At 43.8% G+C, this 22,883-nt stretch overlaps 1 protein-coding gene, 1 long non-coding RNA gene and 1 other non-coding gene across 4 annotated transcripts; 2 read left to right on the top strand and 1 right to left on the bottom strand.

Moving 5' to 3' along the window:
• Positions 1-7,460: 7,460 nt before the first annotated feature.
• LOC143662592 (uncharacterized) lies at positions 7,461-22,296 on the bottom strand. The gene is made up of 3 exons (XR_013165444.1): positions 21,915-22,296; positions 19,577-19,653; positions 7,461-8,123 (listed from the first exon to the last, which is right to left on the bottom strand). It is a non-coding gene; the product is annotated as an uncharacterized LOC143662592 (long non-coding RNA).
• Positions 11,845-12,291, top strand: LOC143662591 (protein tyrosine phosphatase type IVA 1-like). Of its 2 annotated transcripts, XM_077136133.1 has the most exons (3): positions 11,845-11,877; positions 11,947-12,176; positions 12,237-12,291. In XM_077136133.1, exons 1-3 carry the CDS (start codon positions 11,845-11,847, stop codon positions 12,289-12,291), a joined length of 318 nt encoding a protein of 105 aa, XP_076992248.1. The 2 variants fall into 2 exon arrangements, with proteins under 2 accessions (XP_076992248.1, XP_076992247.1); XM_077136132.1 differs by having other exon boundaries at positions 11,845-12,176.
• On the top strand, positions 19,582-19,652 carry TRNAR-UCU (transfer RNA arginine (anticodon UCU)). The gene has a single exon. It is a non-coding gene; the product is annotated as a tRNA-Arg (tRNA).
• Positions 22,297-22,883: the final 587 nt, after the last annotated feature.

The following is a 22,883-nucleotide window of genomic DNA, read 5'->3' as shown; positions in this document are numbered from 1 at the left end:
GGGCAAGACCTACCCCCACATTTTGGCCTGAGTTCACTCATCACAGTGGCTCCCTGAGAGAAGTGCCTTGGGGAAAGGGAGGAAGCTGGGTTATGAAATGAAGAGCTCTGGAAAGTATTTAGACAAAGCCCCCATCCAGGAAGGAGCTGGGTGAACCTAACCATGGGGGCTTCCAAGCTGGCAGATAGTGGTAGAATACTGAATGCCAGGTGGGAAGAGGAAATGTGGAGGAACCTTAAGAGGCCAATTTCATTTCCTCCACAGTTTTGCCGAAGGCTGACCCCACCTGAGCATGCAGAGATCAATCAAGGACAAGAGGATCCCTTTAGCTTAGCTCATAGGTCTTTTCAACACCTTCCTGAGACTGACGCTCTGTCTGGGAACAGACATCCAGAGACCAAGGACACCAGGCTGTTGATGTAATTAAACTTCTATCAAAATCTGTGTGCCTGAGAGTTTATCCATCCAACAAATGTCCCCTGATCATAGGGAGGAGAAGAGACACAGCTGTTTTTACCAAATGGATCTCATTATATTAATTACTTTACCACTGGACAGCTCACTCAATGCCCTCGAGGAATTGTAATAAAATCATTGGGTGTTGGAGCAGAAAGAGACCATTTAGTGAAATCAATTCCACACTGTAGAGCTAAGGCAACAAGTTCAGAGAGGCCGGGTGACTAGTACAAAGTCACGCAGCAAGCTGGTATCTCCTGACTCACAGGCCAACCTTCTTTCTGTATCTTGGGACTCGGAGCATTCACTGTGGTTGGCTGTGCAAAGCTATTTCTGACTCCTTTCTCCCTTGTGTCTCCTTCTCTATCACCCTCCCTCCTCCCTAGAGGCTGAAGAACTTGTTTTCCCAAACTTCCTAGAATCAATCCACAGCCATATGACTCAGTTCTGGCCGATGAGATATAAAGGAATGTTTTCTAGGAAACCACTTATACTCAGGTTAAGAGGGCCTCAGAAGGAGAAAACCTTTTACCCTTGGCTTTCTGCTTTGCTGAAAATGCAGCAACCTTTTGAGATCATGAGGCAATAAGCCAAAAGACAACAGACTGAGTAGGTGAAAAAGAGGGACAGAAAGGGTCTGAGTCTGTGATGACATCATTAAGTGGTGAACCAGCTCTAAAACTGTCTACATTTGGACTTTAAACTAAGGAAACAATAAATATCCTTACAATTAAGTCAATTTTTGTTTGTTTGTTTGTTTTTGATTGACTTACTTTCAGTGAAGGGCATTCCAATGAATATGGGGTTTATTTGAAGGTACCTGAGACTTCCACCCTCTTGATCTGCTTCAGTTGTGCCACCATTGAGGTCTGGGCTCCCCGCAGCTAGGTTGACTCAGTGTAGTTCTGCTGTTCCATTCTCTAACACCCGTAGTCACTTTACTGCATGCTTGACTCCAGGGGCATACTTATGCCCAGCAATGAATGCGCCTTTGATTGCAAAGAAACTGGGTTTTCCTAGAATGCACGAGCATAATTTCAAATCAGTGAGTGAGTGGGCTCTGCTGGCTCTTCCCTCCTCCTACCATCTGGGGAAAACCTTCTTGTATTATTTATTATGGCCTTAACCTATATAGCTTTCTATCCATCCCATTGCTATAGTTTTTTGTTTTTTTTTTTGAGATGTTTATTAGAAACTTAACATCTCTAGGGATAACCTCACCCCCCTTCTGCAAGTTCTTCTTCCTGGTTTCAATAGCTGCCCTCATTCTCTGCCTTTGCACTTGCCTGGAGAAGACAGACATCTATCCTGGAAAATGTCCACCAGCAAGCCCCATCCTCTCATGACTCCCAGTCTGATTTCTCCTTCAAAGTGAAGAATAAAAAGTGGCTTTGGTGAAACAGAACAGGAGAACCTGTGGTAGGCCCAGCCTGGAAGCCTGCAGAACCACATACTCTCAGGACTCTTGCTCCTGCTTTAACCCATTCCCCCTTTAAGACAGTCATGGCTTAGAGCCAAAAGTTGTACATGGTGAAGAGTCCTTCCTTTCTCAGCCAATATTAATGAGGACTTTCTCTACTCACTTCTCTTCTCATCAAACTTTACTTGCCTTATACCCCATCTCTTTGAAATTCTGCTTGGTGGAAGTTCCTAATCTGGCCTGTCCAATATGGTAGCCAATATTGAGTACTCTAAATGTGACTAGTCCAAAGTGGGATATGCTCTAAGTGTAAGTACACAACAGATTTCAAAGACTTAATCTCAAAAAAAGAATGTAACTTTTTATATTGATTGCATGGTGGAATGATACTTTTGATATCATTGCAGCAGGGTCTTCAACTTCTCGAACCAAAGGATTGGCTTCCATAGTTGAACTCCATGCTCCAGGAAGGCCTTGTGGAGGCAAGTTGGTTTCTTTCAAATCAATCATAAAAGTGTTAGCCTCTTGCCTTTAAGATCATTTGCAGTCCCACTTAAACTGTCCTAAACAAACAAACAAACAAAATGGTGTTTATTAAACAGATATAATAGCGTCTCTCAAAATCAGAGGACAAGAAGCAGGATCAAGCCACATAAGGGACTAAACTCACGTACTTGGGAAGTCAAGAACTAAGGTTCTTCTCACCATCTCCCTGTGCGAAGGGTTTTATTATCTCATCTCTTGGTCCAACTGCTTTGTTTCTTTTAAAGGCCTGAATCTGAATGTCCATCTAGTTTATCTGAGTTTAGCAAAATCAATCACTGAAGTCACCAGAATAGAGTGGAGAATCAAGATGACCTGCTTGCCAGATTACAGGTAATTTATTTTATCTACAGTGGTGCCAGATATTACATTTTACACTTGCAATGTGGAGTCCCATGGCTCTAGGCTGTGATTTATTAGACTTGACAACGAGATCAGTCTGCCTTGTGCACACAGGAAATTTTCATCTGAATATGAGAATGGGAGGAGCTGCTGCCAAGGATGCCCACTGATGTAATAGGAGCCAAACCTATTCACACTCCGGGAGCTCAATTCTAGGTTTGCAAAATCAGGTCAGAAGGGATGGAACACCTTTATGATAACTCATTGTATGAAGATCTCCATATATGGAGGATGGCAGAAACAAAATTTCAGCCCTTATAAAGTCAGGGCTGGGCCCCTGGTGAAAGTGGCCGATGCAGTGAACAAAACTCTGCAGAGTAGACCCCGCCCCCCACCTTCTACTTTAGTCTGTCACAGGGTGCCAAAATCTCTCCCATCACAACCTCCTGATATTGCAGGATTTCTAACTGTGCCAATAGTTTCTGGAGTCCCCAAGGAACACCTCATGCCAAAGAGGCATCTTGGTCACCTCGGGATATTACTAAATCCTCCCTCTTCAGCTCAAGCTCTAGAAGTTTGCATTTGCTGTGGAGGCTACTGGGCCTAATGGTCAGGTGGCAGCTGCTGGGCTGCAGTGGCTGCTGAGAAGTCATGGTGAGACCTTGTGCAAAGGCCCTTCCTGTGGCTGCCAGAGTCTCATAAGTTATGTAAATACAACCATTTTACCTTTCTCTGCCTCTTTCCATTGCTTCAAGGATCTTGCCCTCAGAAAGAAGTCGGGAAACAACCCAGAACCATTCCAGCCAATCCTAAAGAACACCTAGGGCAATATATAAGATTCCACAAGGGTTCCATGCATGAGAGTAACTTTCCAGAAACCTACAACCCCCAGATGGGTTCAGATAAGTCCTGAAACCTAGAGGGCTTAGCCTCTCCAGAATATCAGATAGTTCCATCTCCCTACCCCTTATTAGTGATAGACCCTTCCATTAAGAAAAATTTAGAATTGCCATAGCCCAAACAACCCCTAAAGAGAGGTATAGAAAGATCAAAGGTAAAGGTGAAGTTATACAGAGAAGATAAGACTTAACAAATGAACATGAATGCTGAATCATTAAATTGATATCTCTTTTAGTCTCCAGTATCTTAGAGCAGCTAGAAGTAAAAACCTAAAATTGTGGAACTGTAACCCATGTCAAAGTCTGAAATGTGTTGTACAACCAATTGTGGTGCTGTGCTTTAAAATTTATAGCTTTTTGTATATATGTTATTGTTCACAAAAAAAGGAAAAAATGTCGATTGTGATGATAAAAAGGGATTTAAGCCCTCTAGCCTCCTATATTCTGGAGCAGCTAGAAGGAAAAGTCTGAGAGGATTGTAACGTAGCCCATGACAAACTCTGGGATCTGTCCTGTGACCACTTTGTGAAGAGTGCTTTGAAACCTATCGCTTTTTTATTTCTTTGCTTTTTATATATGTTATACTATACAATAAAAAAAAGTTCAAAAGAAAGAGGTTGGGGGAGGGGCTACTCCCTCAGACAAATGTGCTCCTAGCAGGGCCTCCCCAGCAGGCTTCCAGGCAAGCCCAGACATGCTGCGCCTGCCGCGCCAGTGAGAAGCAGGTCCCCACTTGGGTTTTCTCTTCATAATTTTATTGATTTAAAAAGAGGAGGGGGGAAAAAAAACGCCTGCTAGAGTTATAGGATTAGGCTCTGTGAAGCTGCTGTTAAAGTTTTATGAACCCCAGCCAGGCTGCTGGAGTGATTATCCCGCAGACCAGCAGCTGCTCCTCCCCAACCCTACCCCCATCTCCCCCAACCCCCTCCCCCAACTCTGCTTTCTGCAATGGAGGCCCAGAGCGTGCTGGGCGGAGCAATTCTCACCCTCAACACCTCTGGTTGCTTGTAGGGAATACCTCAAAGTGGCTTTGTGTAATTTTTATTTTCTCTTCTCTTTCCTTCCCTCTAGGTGGCCACAGGCCAGAATCAATTGTCTGGGTGCCTTCCCAAGGCGTTTTCTCACCTGCTTCAGCCCAGTCTGTGGGAGGCATTGCATTTGCCACACCTGCAGGATGACAGATGGGCCATTGGTTTTCATGCCTGGAATCCCAGGAATGGACTCTTCCTGGGTAGGCCCCAGACTGGTGCATCTGAACCAAGCTCAGGCCTAGGACAGAAAAGGCTGCTCTCTTATCTACACCTCTAATTTCTGGTGTCAACTCAGGCCTGGCTTGGGTCAAAGGGCTCTCAGCAACCCCGGGCAAATTTTAACCAGTGTCCCATGTGGTAGGTCAGCCAGAGTGTCATACTTTCACCAGCTGATTTATTAGTACATGACTGCCACCATAATGTCCAAGGAGGATTACTCTGGATTGGAATCGAGGCACCTTGCAGGGAACTCCCTTTGGGGGAATTAGGTAACTAGCTATCACCTCAAGTTCTAGGCTCCAACCCTGTGGGGTTCACCACCGCAGCCAAATGGCCCTCCCCATCCCCAAATGGTCTCATTCTGGACATGACCCCGTAACTAAAGGTGAAAGTGCGGGAAATAGAGGAAAGGGTTGGTGGGGAGCCAGAGGCCACTCCCTATATCTTACCCTCCCCAAGTCCCCTACTTACTCCTGTAAGCCTGGGCCCAGCCCTTGACCTCATCTGGAAAATGCAGTGTTTTTTCCTAACTCCACTTATATGCCCCGCAGTGCCACAGAGGTGGCGATGGGTTAAAACCCTCAGTCTGGCAGCCTGAGTGTGGAAGGGAAAGATGTGGGGACAAATCTTCACTTTCACAGAGGCCTCAGTTTTCATAGCTCCCAGTTCAAGGATGCTGTGAAAAGAATGTTCATGAATATGGATTATTGCAGGTAAAGATTATAGAGCTGAAAGGGTTTTTGTACCATATATAACTTCACTTATGTAAATCACCGATGGGGACTGAATCCCATCCCCCACCAAAGGCATGTCTGGGTCCCAAGCCTGTGGGTGTGAACCTTGTGGGTGTGAACCAATCTATAAATAGGACCTTTGAAGAGGTTATCAGTTAAGGTATGCCCAGGCTGAATCAAGGTGGGCCTCTATCTAGTATGGCTGAAATCCTTATAAGCAGAGGAAATTGGACACGGTAGGAGACGCCATGGAGAACAGCCAGAAGCTGGAAGTCAACAGAAGCCGGAAGAGAAGGGAGAAGATGCCACCATGTGCTATGCCATATGATGGAAAAGCCGTGGAGCCCCAGAGATTGCCAGCCAGCCAGAAGAAACTGACCCCCAGAGGATGCAAGCCTTCCAGCCACTGAAACCATGAACCACTAAATTCCTACTGTTAAACCAGGCCTTTGGATGGTATTTCTTTTAACAGCAACCACTTAATATAAAAGTTAAGTAAGTTTACTTGGGGGCCGGGGAGGGGGATGGGGGGCAGATGCTGAGATGATGCCCAGAGGAAAACTGTGCTTGCTCTTCTAAGTTAAAAATATCAGCAGGTGTTCAGAGAAGGTGAGTGGGGTGCCCCTACAGGGAGAGATCTAGAAAGGGGTCCAGGGGTCTGGGACCAGAACCCAGGGCAAGTCTTTGCAGCAACAAAAACCCCAGGCAGGGCCGACAGGACGTGGGTTAACACAAGTACACTGTTGGTGAAGCCCCTGCTATGGGCCAGGCACAGTGCTTGGAGCTGGGGGTGCAACCCTGAGCAGAACAGGCCCATTCCTGCCCGAAAAGAGCTCACAGCCGGGCAAGCGGGTCTGGAAATTCACACACCATGGCTGCTCCTGTGCTCCAAGCCTCCCCAGTCTGGCCCAGGCTCGGCTCCCAGCCAGTCCTTCTCTTGGGGACTCTGATGCCTTCCATCTGCCACTCCCGGGAAGCTATGCACCCAAAATTAGATCAGATGCCTGGTGATAGAATTACCAGGAAGTACAGGGCATATTGAGGTGGGGAGCGGGGGTCAGCAGGCAGGGACTGGGGGGAGTTGAGGAGAAAGCAGCCAGCAGCTGCTGCAAAGGCCGGGAGGAGCGAATAATGAGATGTGACTCATGACCAGATGAGGGGCGGGCGGGAGGGTGTCCTGTCCTGGGCCTGCAGACCAGCTGCTCAGGGCTGGGAGGGGCCGGCAGCATCCCCACCTGCCCGCGCACAGCCCAGGCATGCTGAGCCCAGTTAACCTTATTCCTCCCCCATCCTACTGCCCCCTCCCCCTCCCCAGCCCTGCCTGAAATGCTTCTCCCCAGTAGAATACTGAAGAGCCCCAAATGCATAGGTAGGGCCTGTAGGATCTGATTTCCAGGACTCCAAAAGAATCCAAATATAAAAAAAAGCTCCACCTACCCACAGGTGGAAGAAGAATTTTCCACTATTAGGGACCCCTTTCTCTTTGGGGAGGGGCTTTGAGCCCTTTGAGTTTGACCATTAGAATGCCCTTGAAACCACCAGATTTCACCTTATTGGGCACTTACACCTTAGTGTCAATGAATTCATCTTAAAGGAGGGGAGAGCCCCGAAGGCACAGGCCTTATCCAAGAGGACACAGAGGGGGCTGGCGGGAGGGATGCAGAGAACAAGGAGGGTTCGCTTACCCCAAAATTAATGGAGTGGAGACAGAGAGGGAGAAAATAAAGAGTGATAAAAGAAAATAGGGCAGGGAGTAAGGGGCACCAGAGAGACCCCAGGCCTTGAATACTGACACCATGTTTTTCCACTTACCTCATCTGGCATGAGTTTCTCAGCAGCTTGTTTTCCTACAAATTAGAAGGTCACTCAACTGGGTCAGTGTGTATTCCGCATGAGCTGTTTATCCTAAGGAAACTCTCTAACAGCACTTTGGCCAGCAGATTCCCTAACCCACCACCAGCCCCCTGGAACCAGGAACAGACCTGTATCGGGAGACAGGCAGAGCATGCCCACCAGACGGGCGAAGCTCCAAGTTCCAGATCCAGGAAAAGGTGTGGAGTGAGCCCTTCACAGCCCTGCGGGGAGGAGGCCCTGCCCGCAGCCTCTCACTGCTACCCTCTCTTCCTCGGGTTGATCTCTGGTCTTCACTGCACTATTAGGCTGGAAATGTCCACCCTGCCTCCAGGCCCCTGACCTGTGAGCCCAGTATGCAGAGCCAGACTTCATCAGAATCAGGGAAGAAACTAAATGAGCAGGAACAGCTTAAGGGTGGGAGAAAGAGATGCTGGATTTATAAAGGCTAAGCTTGCTTTGCTGCAGCCATGATTTAAATTTGATCCTCAGGCCTCCTTGTTCCAGTGACATGGACATCTGGATGCCCAGAGACAATAGGCAGTTCAACAAGTATCAGTCTGAAAACTGCTCCAGTCACTCAGAACTCGGGCCAGGCCGCTCATCCTCCTGTGCCTCGTTTTCTGACCTGCAAAACCAGACAATTAAAAATCACTATGCTTTTCTCCTCAGTGAACAAACATGTATTGAGGGTCTACTATACCCAAGAGCTGGGAGGAAAGCTGGAAAAACAACTGCAATGGCCCCCGAAGAACCAAGAGCACCTCCTTACCTGTTGAAAGGACTTTAGAGCTTACAAAGTGGGCATCCACTTGCAACCTCCTGAGAACCCATGAGAAAAGCAGGACAGTTCCAGATGAGAAATCTGAGGCCAGGGAGGTTGAGCCATCTGCTCTGTCCCTGACCTCACTGCTGGCCCATGGCAGTACTGGACTATGGAACCAGACCCACAGAGCTGGAGACAGAGATGGCCGAGATGGTTCAGAGGTTTGGGGATTGTAGTGGTCCAGGGCCCAGAATAACATGTTTTAAACTGAATCCATTCCTGTGGGTGAGAAACCTTGTAAATGGGACCATTTGATGAGCTACTTCAGATAAGATATGAGCCCAGGATAGGTCTTAATCCTATTACTTAAGGCCTTCTAGGGAAGGTCGTAGAGAGAGAGACACAGAGGGAACAGCCAGAAGCTAAAGTCCACGGAGCCCAGAAGAAAAGGGAGAAACCAGGAGAGGCTGCATGTGCATTGCTGTGTGACAGAAAACCCAAGGACCAAAGTTCACCAGCAACCTGCTCCAGAGGGCCAGAGTCTGGGGAGAATGCATTGCCTTGATGAAGACTTGATTATGGACTTCTCCTAGTCTCAAAACCGTAAGTCAATAAAGTCTTATTTTTTAAGTCAATTCATGGCATGGTATTTGCTTTAGCAATAAGGAAACTAAGACAAGATCCTGCGCCTTTTCTGCCACCATGCCTCTGTTTTTGTCTTTCTTCCCTCTCAACTCACTTGCTTCTGCCTTCCTCAGCTGGTTAGAGCCTAATGGAGGCACCAAATGGCTAGTGGGACTCGAAGTGATGATACAGGGAACCTGCTCCCTGGAACCAAGGTGCTGGGCAGGGGGAGAGGATCCCCTCTACCTCAGAACACCCCTGGTGACTCCCTGTAATTACTTCTTCCTTAACAGACAGATCCACAGTGACCGTAGCTGTCTCGTGAGTCTTAGTACAAATTCATTTGTACTCATTCATTCAACAGCTATTTGTTGAGCAATTGCTATGTGTCAGACACCATGGGGATATAGCAATGAAGGAAGTAAATGACATTCCTACTAGCAAGAAATTTATGATCTAGGGCAGTGCATTCCAACTTTTTCACGTCAGGGGCATTGCATATCAGGGTGGCTGAAGAGGCTGTGCTGCTGGAGGGGACCAGCCTTAACCCTCTAGTTGACCAGGTGCCCCACCCCCACCCGACACAAGGGCCTAGGGGAACAATATCATAGTTATACCTGTTACCCATTTTCAACAGCACATTGGCTGGGGAACCCCAGCTTCAGGGTTACCGACGGCTGTCCTTTACAGTTCCTGGGGCAGCTCAGCACAGTAGAGGACTAAGGCACTAGAGCTTGTGAGTTTAACATCCCAGAAGAACAAGCCTGTGGCGGTTTTAATACAAGACTGCAAATTCTTGACAGTCCTCCAACGAAGAGGTGCATCTGTGTTCCCTCCCATTGAAAGAGGTGGAAACTGTATCCCCTCCCCTTGAAAGTGTCCAGGCCAGGTCACGACTGCTCCAGCGAAGAGGGCACAGCAGAAGTGACACCATATGCCTTCCCAGGCTCGGTCATAGGAGGCCAAGCAGCTCCCAGCTTGTTTACTGAAAAACGTACCCTGGGAGAACTGAGCCTCCATGTAAGAAGTTCAACTCTCCTAAGACTGCACCCCTGGAGAGGCCACATGCAGGTACTCTAGCCAACAGCCCCAGCTGAGCCTGTCCTCCAGACAGGCACCAGATATGTTAGCGAAGAAGCCCACAGGTGACTCCCATCTCCACCCCGAGTCCAGGTGAGGCCCCAGACACCAAGCAGCAGAAAGCCGATTCCTCCATGCCCTCTCTGAATTCCTAATGCGCAGAGTCCTTGATGTAATAAGATGGTGGTGGTTTTACATCATGAGGCCTTGGGCAATTGTTAATCAGCAATAGAAAATTCACAACAAAGTCGGAGATTAAGCCAAGTGTGCAGGCTGGCTGACCCGCCCAGTTGCTAAGGGAAATTCTCCAATGCAGAGCAGTACAAAGTGGAGAGGCTTTCTCCACTTTAGCACCAAGACAGACCCTCGGAAACAGAGATGCTCTGGTACCACGTAAGCACCTGGGGCAGGGGTGGGTGGGGGAGTGAGGCAGGGAGGACAGCTGCTGCCCATCCCCAGCTTCCTGACAGGGTAAAGTTATTGCTCCTTCTGGAGGTCAGCCTCAGATGGTGGTATGGGAGAACACAATGCCCAACCTAGTGTCCTCTGCTCCAACCTTCTCGTGAATTTTATAAGCACCCAACTCCCTATATTCAATCCTTCTCTGCTGGCGAGTGCCACAGCCGCTTCTATCTGCAACTGAGCCGAATGGTACGGAACCCACACATTCTGCTTAAACTCCTAGAGCCTTCTCGGTTACCGTACATTTCCGAGATTGGAGCCTGGCCTTTTCATTGATTCTTTGAGCTACCCATTATCCTTCCAACAAATTCTCTTTGCTTTGCCAAAGTTGACTTCTGTTGTTTGCAACCAAAGAACCCCAAATGATACAAATTTTAAGGTGCAAATTGAATGCATAGCTCATATGTATCACCCATTGAAGAGTTCATTTTTTCAGTTTTACAGTCAACAAATGATGATTTCCATAGGAATGGAAGATGTCACTAAGAATTATTTTAGTTCTTAGAGGTAGGTGGCTTTTTTGCCTAGAAAAGAACATTCGGGAACTACTTTTGTATTTAAAGTTACTATTCAAATTATTACAGAAACAAATTTGAAGACCTACATTTTTCTGTTTTAAAGTTCGACTTAGAAGTAATGTTCTATTTATAAATCTTGCAAATTTCTACAATAATTTTAAGGATTTAAGTTCCTTAAAAGATTTTAAACTGTATTTATAAACCCAATATGCTCAATTCCCTTTTTTAAATAATTCAATGATCTGATTAGCCAAACAATTTTCCCAAGTGCTTACAAATCTAATAAATTAAGTTCATAGATACAATGATTAATTCATTTTAAACATTCCAATGCTTATTAAAGACTAGAATCCTCTTGCATTTTTAACCTCTGCACCACCGCCACCTCCCAGCAACCACTGCCACAGCCTCTTTTGCCACTGTCTTGGGACCGATTATATAATTAGGCCACAGTCTCCAATTCTTTTCAGTTCTGAGGTGCTTCTGGTCACACGTTTACGAGCTTCTGAGGGATGGAGGAGACTGCACAACCTCTACGCAGACAAGTGACCTGTAGAAACTCTTTACTACTCCACTATGAAACTCCCTAAGAGTGGTTAACCTGGACACAGCAGTGTTGAATTGAAATCCACAGAGCATGTTACATGCATTCTGACCTGGGTAGAGTAAGCCTCAGTGCACCACTTTACATTGCCTCAGTATCAGCAGATTGAAGAATTGCTGCTTCTTGGTGGGAGGTTCGTTTCCTTTCTCATTACTCCCAACTTCGCACTCAAAGCACTGAGAATTTCAAGTGGAGTCTACTGAAGTAGAATTCAGTTTCATTACATCATTTCTGCATGCAATTTTAAAAATTCTTTCATAACTCTATAGAGTTTTTTTTTTTTAACTAAATTAACATGGCTCAAATGAACTGCCCAGCTCTTGTGGAAGTCACATACAACATGAGATTTCTTATTACACACAATCCAGCCAAAGCAAACTTAAGCGAATTTACAGAGGAACTTAAGAAGCAAGGAGTTACCACGATAGTAAGAATAGGCAAAGCAATTTACAACACTGCTCTTTTGGAGAAAGAAGGCATTCATGTTCTTGACTGGCCTTTTGATGATGGTGCACCACCATCTAACCAGATTGCTGATGATTGGTCAAGTCTTATAAAAGTTAAGTTCCTTGAAGAACCTGGTAGCTGCATTGCTGTTCATTGTGTTGTAGGTCTTGGGGGAGCTCAGTGCTTGTTGCCCTGACTGAAGATTGGAATGAAATATGAAGATGCAGTACAGTTCATAAGACAAAAGCACCACAGAGTTTTTAATAGCAAGCAACTTTTGTATTTGGAGAAGTAACATCCTAAAATGCAGATACGCTTCAAAGACTCCAATAGTCACAGAAACAACTGTTGCATTCAATAAAACTGGGATACCTGATGCTATTGTCTTGGAATTAGAACTTGAGAGAGGGTCTAATTTGTCATACATATTTGCAGTCATGTTGGTGAATAAGTCTACTGAAGCTTCAATAGAGTATTGAAAAGCAGTTTTGCCATGCTACAAGTTTGACAGAATCGCAGCCTCCAAGTTTGGGTTACAATCAGCCTATTTTGAACACTTAGCTAAAGATTCTTGCGGTTAGCATTTAAAATGGGCTTGTGATCATTTGAAGGCTTTATGGACCCCAGAAAAGCATGTTCTTAAATTAATCCATTACTGTGGGTGTGGACCCATTGTAAGCAGGATCTTTTGGTGAATAGGATCTTAATTTAAGATATGACTCATCTCATTCAGGATGGGTTTTAAAAAATCTTACTGGAGTCCTATATAAAAGAGAAAAAAAGACATAGAAGCTGAGAGGCAAAGCCAAAGAAGCAGAAAGAACACCACGAAAGGCTGAAACTAAAAGCAACAAAACGTGGAAGGGATGGGAGAGGCCAGCATCTGCTGCCATGTGCCTTGCCATGTGACAGAGGAGTCTGGGATCGCTGTCAGCCTGTATTCAGAGATGATATCACCTGATGATGCCTTGATTTGGACATTTTCAGGACCTCAGAACAGCAAGCTTGTCAACTAAGTAAATTTCTATTGTTAAAAGCCAATCTATTTCTGGTATATTGCATTTCAGCAGCCTACCAGACTAAAATAGGCTTATCATTTGTAACCTTTCCTGAAATCATGTAGTATTTGCTCCGACCTTTGCTTCAGCAGCCAGCTTGCACAGTTGAGTCCTGGAAACCATCTGTCTTCCTGAGTCACTCTTGCTTCTTGTCTTGCTTCTCAGACACCATAGCAAAGGCCTCCAGGAATGCTCAGCATTTGCACATGCAAAGACTCAGAAGTATAAGAGATTACACGCTGTCTGGGGGACCATCCAGTTGGGGAAAGGAGCCAACGTATAAATAGTTCTCACCATTCCTTGAACAGACAATTCTGAGGTGCATTCCACAAGGCTCCCCAGAAGTGCCCAGCAGGATGGAGCTTCCGTTGCCCAAAGCACTGACCAACTCACTTGTGCACACTGTCTAATGTTTTACTCTTTCCTGGCCCCTCTCCTGTTCTCTTGGGTCTTTTACCAAAGTGAACTACCTGCCCACCTCCTCCCAGCTCTGCCTTCTAGGGGAAACCCAGGCTAAGGCAAATACCAATAGGCACAGTTTATTCCCAAATTTTACACAAAAATAGTAACACTGTGGGTTTGATTTTCTTCATAGCCTGTGTTTCCAATTCTAAATGTTCCCAGGGTTAAAAGACCCTTTCCCATGAAGGGGACAATTAAGTAATTCTGATCAATTTGAGGCTTTCCAAGCAAATTTGGAGTTTTCTTTTGGCTAGCCATTTTTGTGAATTGACTAGGTTCTGGCAGGACGGGAAATCTGAAACTGTGGCTTTTCAGGTCGAGGAGAGTCAAGGTAGAGCCATCTTCTGTAATTGCTGTGCTGACGTAAATCCAGGACCCTGCCTCCCAAATGGAATTGTGGAAACTGAGTTTATAAACTATAGTCTCTTTTATTCAGCTTCCACGACAAAATAAAACTGAACCAGAATCCCAGGTCCCCCAGGTAGCAGTTGCCAAAAAAGAATGAGAGATTGTTGATACAGGTGCTTTGAGAAAATAAGTTCTGAGGTATCCATTAAATCTTATTAGGTAGAAAAGGAAAATAATAGTGAATATTTACACACCTATGAGCAAATAATGTAAGATGATTCTTACTGCTATCTTATTTTGTTATCAGAGTTGAAATCCTGTCTAGTTTGCTAAAAAATGAAAAGAGCCCTGCTATAATATTAAAGGTTTTACTCTAATAGTTCTAAGGATTTTAACTTGTAGTCTTTAGGTTAAAATGTTGTTTTATGCAACTACATTTGTGAGAATGTTTATTGTAGAAAATGGTGTTTCCTCACTTGAAATTGTACACTACATTTGTCATAGGTTGTAGATTATCCCAACAATCTTGGTGATAAGTTAACTCATGATGACATCACTTATCTGTCTCCAATGAACCCGTATAAAAGGACTGAACAGGTTTTCTTAACATAACTGAAGGTACATTACTCCTCACAATGTATCTTTATAAGTAGAGTGGTTCTCATGGATTAACTTTAAGCATAATTTAACAAAGCAATCATATAAAGTTGCTTGAATTCAAATCAGACATTATCTCACTCTTAAATCTAATCATCATGCACCCTTCCCACCCCAAACTAGGCTGCTCAGCCACCTGATTGGATTTGACCATCTATTTACTTGATTCTATTCTGAATTCCTTTCATACTTTTCTTACAACTCATATATATTAAAAATGACATCTGATTAGATTCTGCAGATCACCTTTGCCTGACTTAGTAAATAATCTCCAAGGTCATACTAAATGTCAGGAGAGAGGTCAACTTCGCAAAGAAATATTATTGGATGGTGTTTTAGTTTCCCAGCTAAAAAAACAAATACCATATAGTGGGTTGGCTTGAGAAGAGGAATTTATTGGCTCCTGGTTTCAGAGGCTAGAAGGTTTGCTTCCTCCTGGGGTTGGCATCTTTTGGCCAGCCAGCATACTCTTGTGTTCCTTGACTTTTCTGCCACATGGCAATGCATATGGTGGCACCTTCTTCTTTCTCTTCTAGGTTCTATAGACTTCCAGGGCCCTCACCCACACTCCACCAGCTTGTTTCCACTCAAAATAGAACCAGGCTATATCTCTGGAAAGAGCAAACCCCACCATTAATATCTTCTCTCTAATGATGTCCTGAACAATTCCCTGATCCCTTGGGCCCTGTGTGGCTCTACCTGCCTCGGCTGACTTCCTCAAACTTGACCTCTTGTCTATAAAACCACTGGCCCTTACCTTGTCTTCCTAGCCTTGTTGGCCTTCTTGTAACCCAGATTACCTCTCAGATCTGTGGTATCAGCCCTACCCCTTATATTAGTTAGGATGCTTTCTCTTGCAAATAAAGATGCAATACAGCTATCTTAAACTATAGGATAATTTATAAGCTTCCATAACTGGAAAATCCCAAAGTTGAGGAGTATCATCCTTGGTTTGACTGGATCAGTCTTTAGTAATCTGTGTTACTCTCAGTTGTGTTTCCCCAAAGGTACAGTTTCATTCTCAAGCTGGCTTCTTTAGTGAAAACGAGATGGTAACTGCCACTTGGGTCTTTACATCTACATGCTACATTGTCTTAAGCAAAATAATCGGTGTTCAGGAGTCTCCAGAAGAGTCCTGAGAATCTACCTAATTAGAATGGCTTAGATCACATGACAATTAAAACCAACTCCTCTGACCAGGGGAAGGAAGATTCTAAAGAGCTTAGCCCAGAACTACCTGGATCCTCAGTGGAAGTTGGGATGTTAGGAAGAACAAAGGAGAAAATAGAAGCTGGAGAGGTGTAATGGCTCAGTTTATACATAAACTTGGCCAGGTTATGGTGTTCAGTTGGTCGAGTAAACACTGGCCTGATTGTTATTGTCAGGATATTTAATGAATTTAAATTCTCAGTATTTGATTGCATCTATGGCTGGTTACTCCTATAATCCCCAATCTTGCAGGGTGTCTGCAATTAAAGTGAGGGCATTTATTGGAAAGGAATGGAATTCTTAAAATTGTAATGGGGACATATGGGTTGATAATAATAAGAGTAGAGACATTGAAACCCTAGATTCTGCTTCCGGAGTATGTTTCTATTCCAGTTAGAAAAAATACTCCTCTTTCCATGATGGAAGTTGTCCAATGTAATCAACTTGCCACTAGGTAGCAGGCTGATCAGCTTGGGGAATGGTGCCATATTGGGGGCTGATCATTGGTCTCTGCTGCTGGCACATTGGGCACTCACCAGTGGCTATAGCCAGGTCAGCCTTGGAGACTGGAAGTCCATGTTCCTGAGCCCATGCATAACCTCCATTCCTACCACTGAGAACCCTGACTAATTCAAGAGACAACTAGGAAGTATCTAAAATTGTCTCCTTGGCTACCTCACTTCTGCATATATCCTTTTCCCCATAAATACACTACCCCCGAAAAAAACCTCAGGCAATATTCAGTATGCTCAGGACTTCCCCAAAGAAAAGCACCTAAAGTTCAGCTAGTTACTGTATCCATCTCTAAATCCAGGTTCTCTGAGAGATGAACAATCCCATAATAGGCTTTGATGGAGTTGGTCAGCCACCAAATCTAGTGAATAAGTAAGTAATCTATCCCCAACATGCACAAAATACAGTGACAAAGAGAACAGGATAACTGCAATAAAGAAAAAGGGAGAATGGGAAACCACATGCAGTGATCACTGGACTCCCCACCCTGGTGGTCAGCCCAGTCTGGCAAGCGGCAGCTCTGCTCGTTGAAGGGATCTGCCTTGAAGTTCATCTTCCATGGCTATATCTTCTTAGGTGGGTATTGGGAAAAATGTCCTTCCTGGGGATCCTACAGAGTTAACAGTAGATTCTCTGTGAGTGACTTGATGATTGACTTAAGGATTATTTGCCAGCTCTGGGGTTTCATTGACAATACAGTTTCCTTAAAATTTGTTTTTATTTTGTTATTGTAGTAACATACACATGACCTAACATTTCCCATTTTGACCACCTTCAAGCACACAATTCAGTGGCACTGACTACATTCACAGTGTTGTGTTACCTTTACCACCATTCATTACCCAAACGCTTCCATCATCCCAAAAAGCAACTCTGTACCCATTAGACATTGACTCCCTATTCCCCCCTCCCCGCCACCACGTGGGAACCTGCAATCTATTCTCTGTCTCTAGAAGTTTTTATATTCTAGTTATTTTATATAAGTGAGATCATATAATATCTGTTCTTTTGGTCTGGCTTATTTTCCTCAATGTAATGTCTTTAAGGTCATGTATGTTGTCACATGTATCAGAACTTCATTCCTTTTTATGGTAGGATAATATCCCATTACACAATTATTGCGTAGGATCTTATCCTACCGTGAAAAGGAATGAAGTCTATACCACATTTTGTTTCTCCATTCATCTGTCGATGAACACTTAGGTTGCTTCCTGTTTGGCAATTGGGAATAAGCCCACTGTGAACACTGATATACAAGTATCTATTTGAGTCCCTGTTGTCAATTTTTTTTACTTATGTTCCTAGAATTGGAATTGTCAGAAGCTTCCTTATATTTTAATAGCCTTCTAATTTATTTCTAGTTAGTCCAAGTGCTAGAAACCCCAAACAGAATTCTTAGCTACTTTTAACCTTGTGGTCTAAAACTGGACCTGGTAATTTCAGTTCCAAGCACTGTATTTTGGCTTTAGGGTTCAGTCCTATCCTCAGACCCTCAGTTTAAGGACCTCACACTTCTGTACAAGTCAAAGCTGTAAACTGGGGTGACCAAGCTAGAAAATTATGATTTTTTATCACTGGGCTGCATCTCAATTACATCTCCATGATGAAAGAGATTTTATTTATCCCTTGTCAGGTGGAAGACCATTAACAGGAATTGCTGGGGTAAAGTGTGTGCAGTTAAAGAACATAACCTCTTATTTTAGAAAGGAAAATATAAAATAAGATATACTGGTTTCTTTAAGATGGGATAAGCTTTTCATTGAAAGGGAAACCATGAAATTATTTGGACATGAAAATACTCTGTTATTTAGTATCGTAAATCCCTTCTGAAAAAAGGGAATTAGAAGATAGAAAATATTTACAACCCAGGGAACCAAACTAAAAAACGATTTGCTCACTAATCAAATTGACACAGGTCTCAAGAAAGACAATTTAATTATGCTCTATTAAAGAGTCACCTTCCTTCTGTGTTTTCCTGCAACTCAAACCAGAAGATAAGAACTCCTGCTAGCAAATTGTTTCATTCCAGAGCCACTGTTTACCCATCTGAGATATGTCAAATATTTGTGTCACTGTCAGGATTTGTAAAACAAGATTTAAATAATTGTGGACATTCAAAACATGGGTAGCGTATTTATTTTCTGTGGCTGTGGAACAAATTACCACATACTCAGCAGCTTAAAATCACTTCACTTATAATCTTGCAATTTCTGTAGGTCAGAAGACTGGGCACTGCTAAGCTGGGTCCTCTCTTAGGGTCAAGGCGGTAATCAAGGTGTCAGCTGGGCTGTGTTCTCATCTGGAGAACTGACCAGAGAAGAATCCACTTCCAAGTTTGTTCATGCTTTGGCACAATTCATTTCATTTATCGATATGATTGAAGGTCTTGGATTTTTGCTTACCATCAGCTGGAGGCTGCATTCAGGCACTAGAGCCCCACATAGTTCCTAGAGACTGATTTCCATTCCTTCTTCTCCAACATGGCTGCTTACTTAATCAAGCCTGCTGGGAGAGTATAGCACCTTTGCCATAGTCTACAGGTTAAAAACAAGTCACGTGTCTGCCCACACTCAAGGGAAGCTTAATTAGATGGAAAGACTGTGAAGCATTAGGAATTAGGAAAACCAGGTTTGATTCTCAGCTATACAACTTTCTAGTTGTGTGTTCTTGAGCAAATGTCTAACCCTATGCTAACCTCAGTTTACCTACCTATACAATGAACGAAGAGTACTCATGTATGAGCTAGGATGTTTTCAGCTGTAGGCAAATGGAAGCCCAATTAGAAGTAAACACAAGAGATTCATTTTCTTATAACAAGAAATTTGGAGGTGGGGCAGTTTTAGGGTTATTTAATTCAACACTTCAATGTCAACAAAGACAGGATTTTACTATTTTTTAAAATTCTCCTCACCATGTAATTTTGATCTCAACCTTGTGCTGTCATGGTTACAAGATGGATACAGCAGATTTTAGCATTCCAGCCTTAGGTAAACAACATTCAAAGATTGATAAAGGGATTGGTGGCATAGATGCTGTTCTGAACATCAAAGAAGCCCTCTTCTAGAGGCTTATTGGCTAATTGTGCATCACCTGTACAAATCTAAACCAATCAATGGCAAAGGGGACAGAATCACCATGAGGGGGCTTACACTGGTGGTTCTCTCCCTGGCTACGCATCGGTATAATCTGTAGGGCTTTTAAACATATCCATGCCTGAAGTGTAATTGGTCTGGGAAGAGACCTAGGCATTGATATTGTTAAAATATATATATATATATATATATATATATATATATATATATATATATATATATATTCCCTGGGTGACTCCACCTGGTGCATGGCTGGTTCAGTGGTAGAGTGCTCGCCTTCTATGAGAGAGACCCGGGTTCGATTCCTGGACCATGCACCTAAAAAAAATGATAAAAATAGAAAAGAAATAAGGGCAGAAGGTGAGGAATGGATGGGGTAAAGAACTGTCAGTGGGTTTTGAGAAAGGGGTGATGCCTGGTGCTTGAGTGTATGGAACATGCTTGGTAAATGGTAATTTTTATCATGGGAGGCTGAAATAGGAGGACAATGGAGTTGTAGGTTTAGAGAGGAGCTGCTGGGGATAATTTACTTCCTTTTACAGTTGGTCTAGAAAATCATCATGAGAAAATGGAATGTCAAAAACCACTTGCTCAAAGCTAATGAGAGTGACCAACTGTCCTGGTTTTCCCAGGCCTGAGGGGATTGCCGAGATATGGGACTTATTGTGCTAAAATTGGGAAAGTCCTAGGCAATCCAGAATGAGTTGATCACCCTAAGGAGAATATTGCCAGTAGTAAGATATGGCAGCATCATGTATCCCTAGATACACTACATTGTGAAGGGGAGGTCACTTCTGGAGTACTCTTTTCAAAAAATGCATGACTTTAATAAAATCATAAGAAAATATCAGGCAAACACAAATTTTGAGAGTCTACAAAGTAACTCAGCAGTGAGGACTCTTCTAGAGTATTGAGGCCTTGAGCACAAGCAAAGCAGGAGTAACCTGTTGTCATGGTTAGGGACACATGTCAACTTGGCCAAGTTGTGGTACCTGTTTATCTGATTGGGCAAGCGCTGGCCTGTCTGTTGCAATGAGGACATTTCATAGGATTAGGTCATGATCACGTCAGCTGCATCCACAGCTGATTCCATTTGTAATCAGCCAAAGGAGAGTGTCTTCTACAGTTAGCGATGCTAAATCTAATCACAGGAAGCCTTTTAAGGAGGACTCAGAGGAGACAGGTTCCATTCCTGTTTTGGCTGGTGAGCCTCTCCTGTGGAGTTCATCCAGGCCATCTATCAGAGTTGTCAGCTTCACAGCCTGCCCTGTGGATTTTGGACTCTGCGTTCCTGCGGTCACGTGAGACACTTTTATAAATTTTATATTTGCAAGTGTTCCCTGTTGATTCTGTTTCTCTAGAGAACCTGTTGTCTATTGGATGAGACTAAAGAGACAATTAATGTAAGATGGGATCCTGGATGCATCTTGGAACAGTAAAAGAATATTAGTAGGAAGATAGCTGAAATTAAATAAAGTGGGTAGTTTAGTTAATAGTCTGGTATCCATGTTAATTCTATGATTTTGATAATTCTACTATGGTTATATGAGATAACAGCATTAGGGGAAGGTGGGTGAAGGAAGTAGATAAATGGCTGGTAAGTATTTTCTCCCACTCTGTGGCCTGTCTGTTCATGTTCTTGATAGTGTCCTTTGGCACACAAGAGTTCTAACTTTGATGAAGTCCAGCTTATTTCTTCTTCAATTGCATGTGCTTTTGGTGCCATAGCAAACTAACTGTTGGTGTGCTTTGACACTAAGTTTGCTGGTACTTAAGTGGCAGGGGAAGTCCTGTGATTGGCATGAAATATAGCACTACATTCCTGCTACCTTGATTTCTGCATTTATCTCCTATCACTGATATTAATGAAGTGTCCTGGAAGGAGCTCCATGATAATCCTCTTTGGTGGCCTGGGACCCTCCAGGTAATACCACTTTGTAACAAGACGTATGTTCTTTGTTCTCCAGATTAGCCTCCATAGCAGCACTTCTCAGAATGTGGTCCTTGTTCTACTAGTATCAGCATCTCCTGGGAACTTGGTACAAATGCAAATTTTCTGGCCTCACTCCAAACCTACTGAATCAGAAACTCTGGGCCAAGGCCCAACAATTTGTGATTTAACAAGCCTTCCTAATTATTAATTCATGCTCAACTTTGGGAACCCATCAGAGAATTTGCATTTCTAACAAGTTCCCAAATAAGGCTGATGCTGCTGGTCCAGTCAGTGACTACACTTTGCTCTAGAATAAGTGAGATCTTAAATGTAAAGCTGGCTAACAGAATGTCTGAAATGCAGAAATGTGCATTGTGTTGTCCATAACTCTCTATCAAATACATCAGCAAAGAGTGTAGATATGTGTGAGCGGTTTCTTAAGAAACATTTTACTTTGAATAATTTTAGATTTACGGGAAAGTTGCAAAGATAGTACAGAGAGTTCCTGTCTGTCCTTTAACCAGCTTCCTCTGCTGTTAACTTCTTACATAACCGTGATACTTTTTCAAAGCTAAAAAATTAACATTGGTACAATACCAACTTTTATTCTAATGTCCTTTTTCTGTTCAGGATCCAATCCACTTACCTCGTTTGCATTTAGTTGTCATGTCTCTTTTGTCTCCTTCAATCTGTGACAGCTTCTCGGTCTTTCCATCATTTTCACGACAGTAACACTTTTGAAGAGTGAAAGGTTTAGGAAGTGAAAGGGTGAGAAAGAAGGAAGATAGACCGGGAAATTTAAAGGGGGCGGGTTTATTTCTGTGCTCCGGGGCAGAGGTCACCAAATCCAAGATGGAGAGACGTGAGTCCACGCCTGGGTCATGGTGTGGGCAGTTTTTAAGCAAGCGGGTCAGGTGACGTCTAGAAGGGGCGGTTCTCCAGCAGTCAGGTGTCCGGAAAGGGCGGTCCCTCAGTTCTGGAAGTCAGGTGTCCGGAAGGGGCGGTTCCGGAAGTCATGTTGGGAGGGGCAACACAACCTCCACAGCTCTAATTGCAGTGCCCTTCCCCGTTCCTGCAACCTAACGAAGAGTGCTGGTCAGATGTTGTGTTGACTGTTCCTAGTTTGGTTTTCCCTACCGTTTTCTCATTGTTTGGCTGGGGTTATGGATTTTGGTGAGTTTGTAGGAGACCACAGAAGTGAAATGCCCCTCTTATCATATCTGCTCAGGGGATGTGATGTCAACACGACTTATCACTGGTGATATAAACCCTGGTGGCTGGGTTAACGTGCTGTCTGCCGGGCTTCTCCATTGTGAAGTTACCATCTTTCCTTTCTGTCCTCCACTGGTGAGAAAGAAGTCCCTAAATCCAGCCCCATGTGAGCAGTTTCAGTCCATACCCTGAGGCAGGTAGTTGACCTAATTAGGAATACACACTTCAGAGCCGGCTACAAGTCTCTGACAATACAAGCACTGTGTTTATTAGCATAGTAGGTGTTAGAAATGAGGTTTCATAGAGGAAATTCATACTTCTCAAAGTGTACAGCGCTGGAGATTTTGTGTAGGTATTACCATACTTGTATAAAAAGGTATGAAATTCCTAACCAGATCTATAG

Source organism: Tamandua tetradactyla, chromosome 18 (genome assembly GCF_023851605.1).
Source record: "Tamandua tetradactyla isolate mTamTet1 chromosome 18, mTamTet1.pri, whole genome shotgun sequence".
Lineage (NCBI taxonomy): Eukaryota > Metazoa > Chordata > Mammalia > Pilosa > Myrmecophagidae > Tamandua > Tamandua tetradactyla.
This window is presented reverse-complemented; position numbering and strand designations above follow the sequence as displayed.

What these genes read in the sequence shown, in the direction of transcription:
- LOC143662591 (XM_077136132.1), top strand. Translation starts at nt 11,845, where the DNA reads ATGGCTCAAATGAACTGCCCAGCTCTTGTGGAAGTCACATACAACATG. An exon ending in GTAGGTCTTGGGGGAGCTCA is followed by an intron (nt 12,177 to 12,236) that starts GTGCTTGTTGCC and finishes ACAGTTCATAAG; the next exon opens with ACAAAAGCACCACAGAGTTT.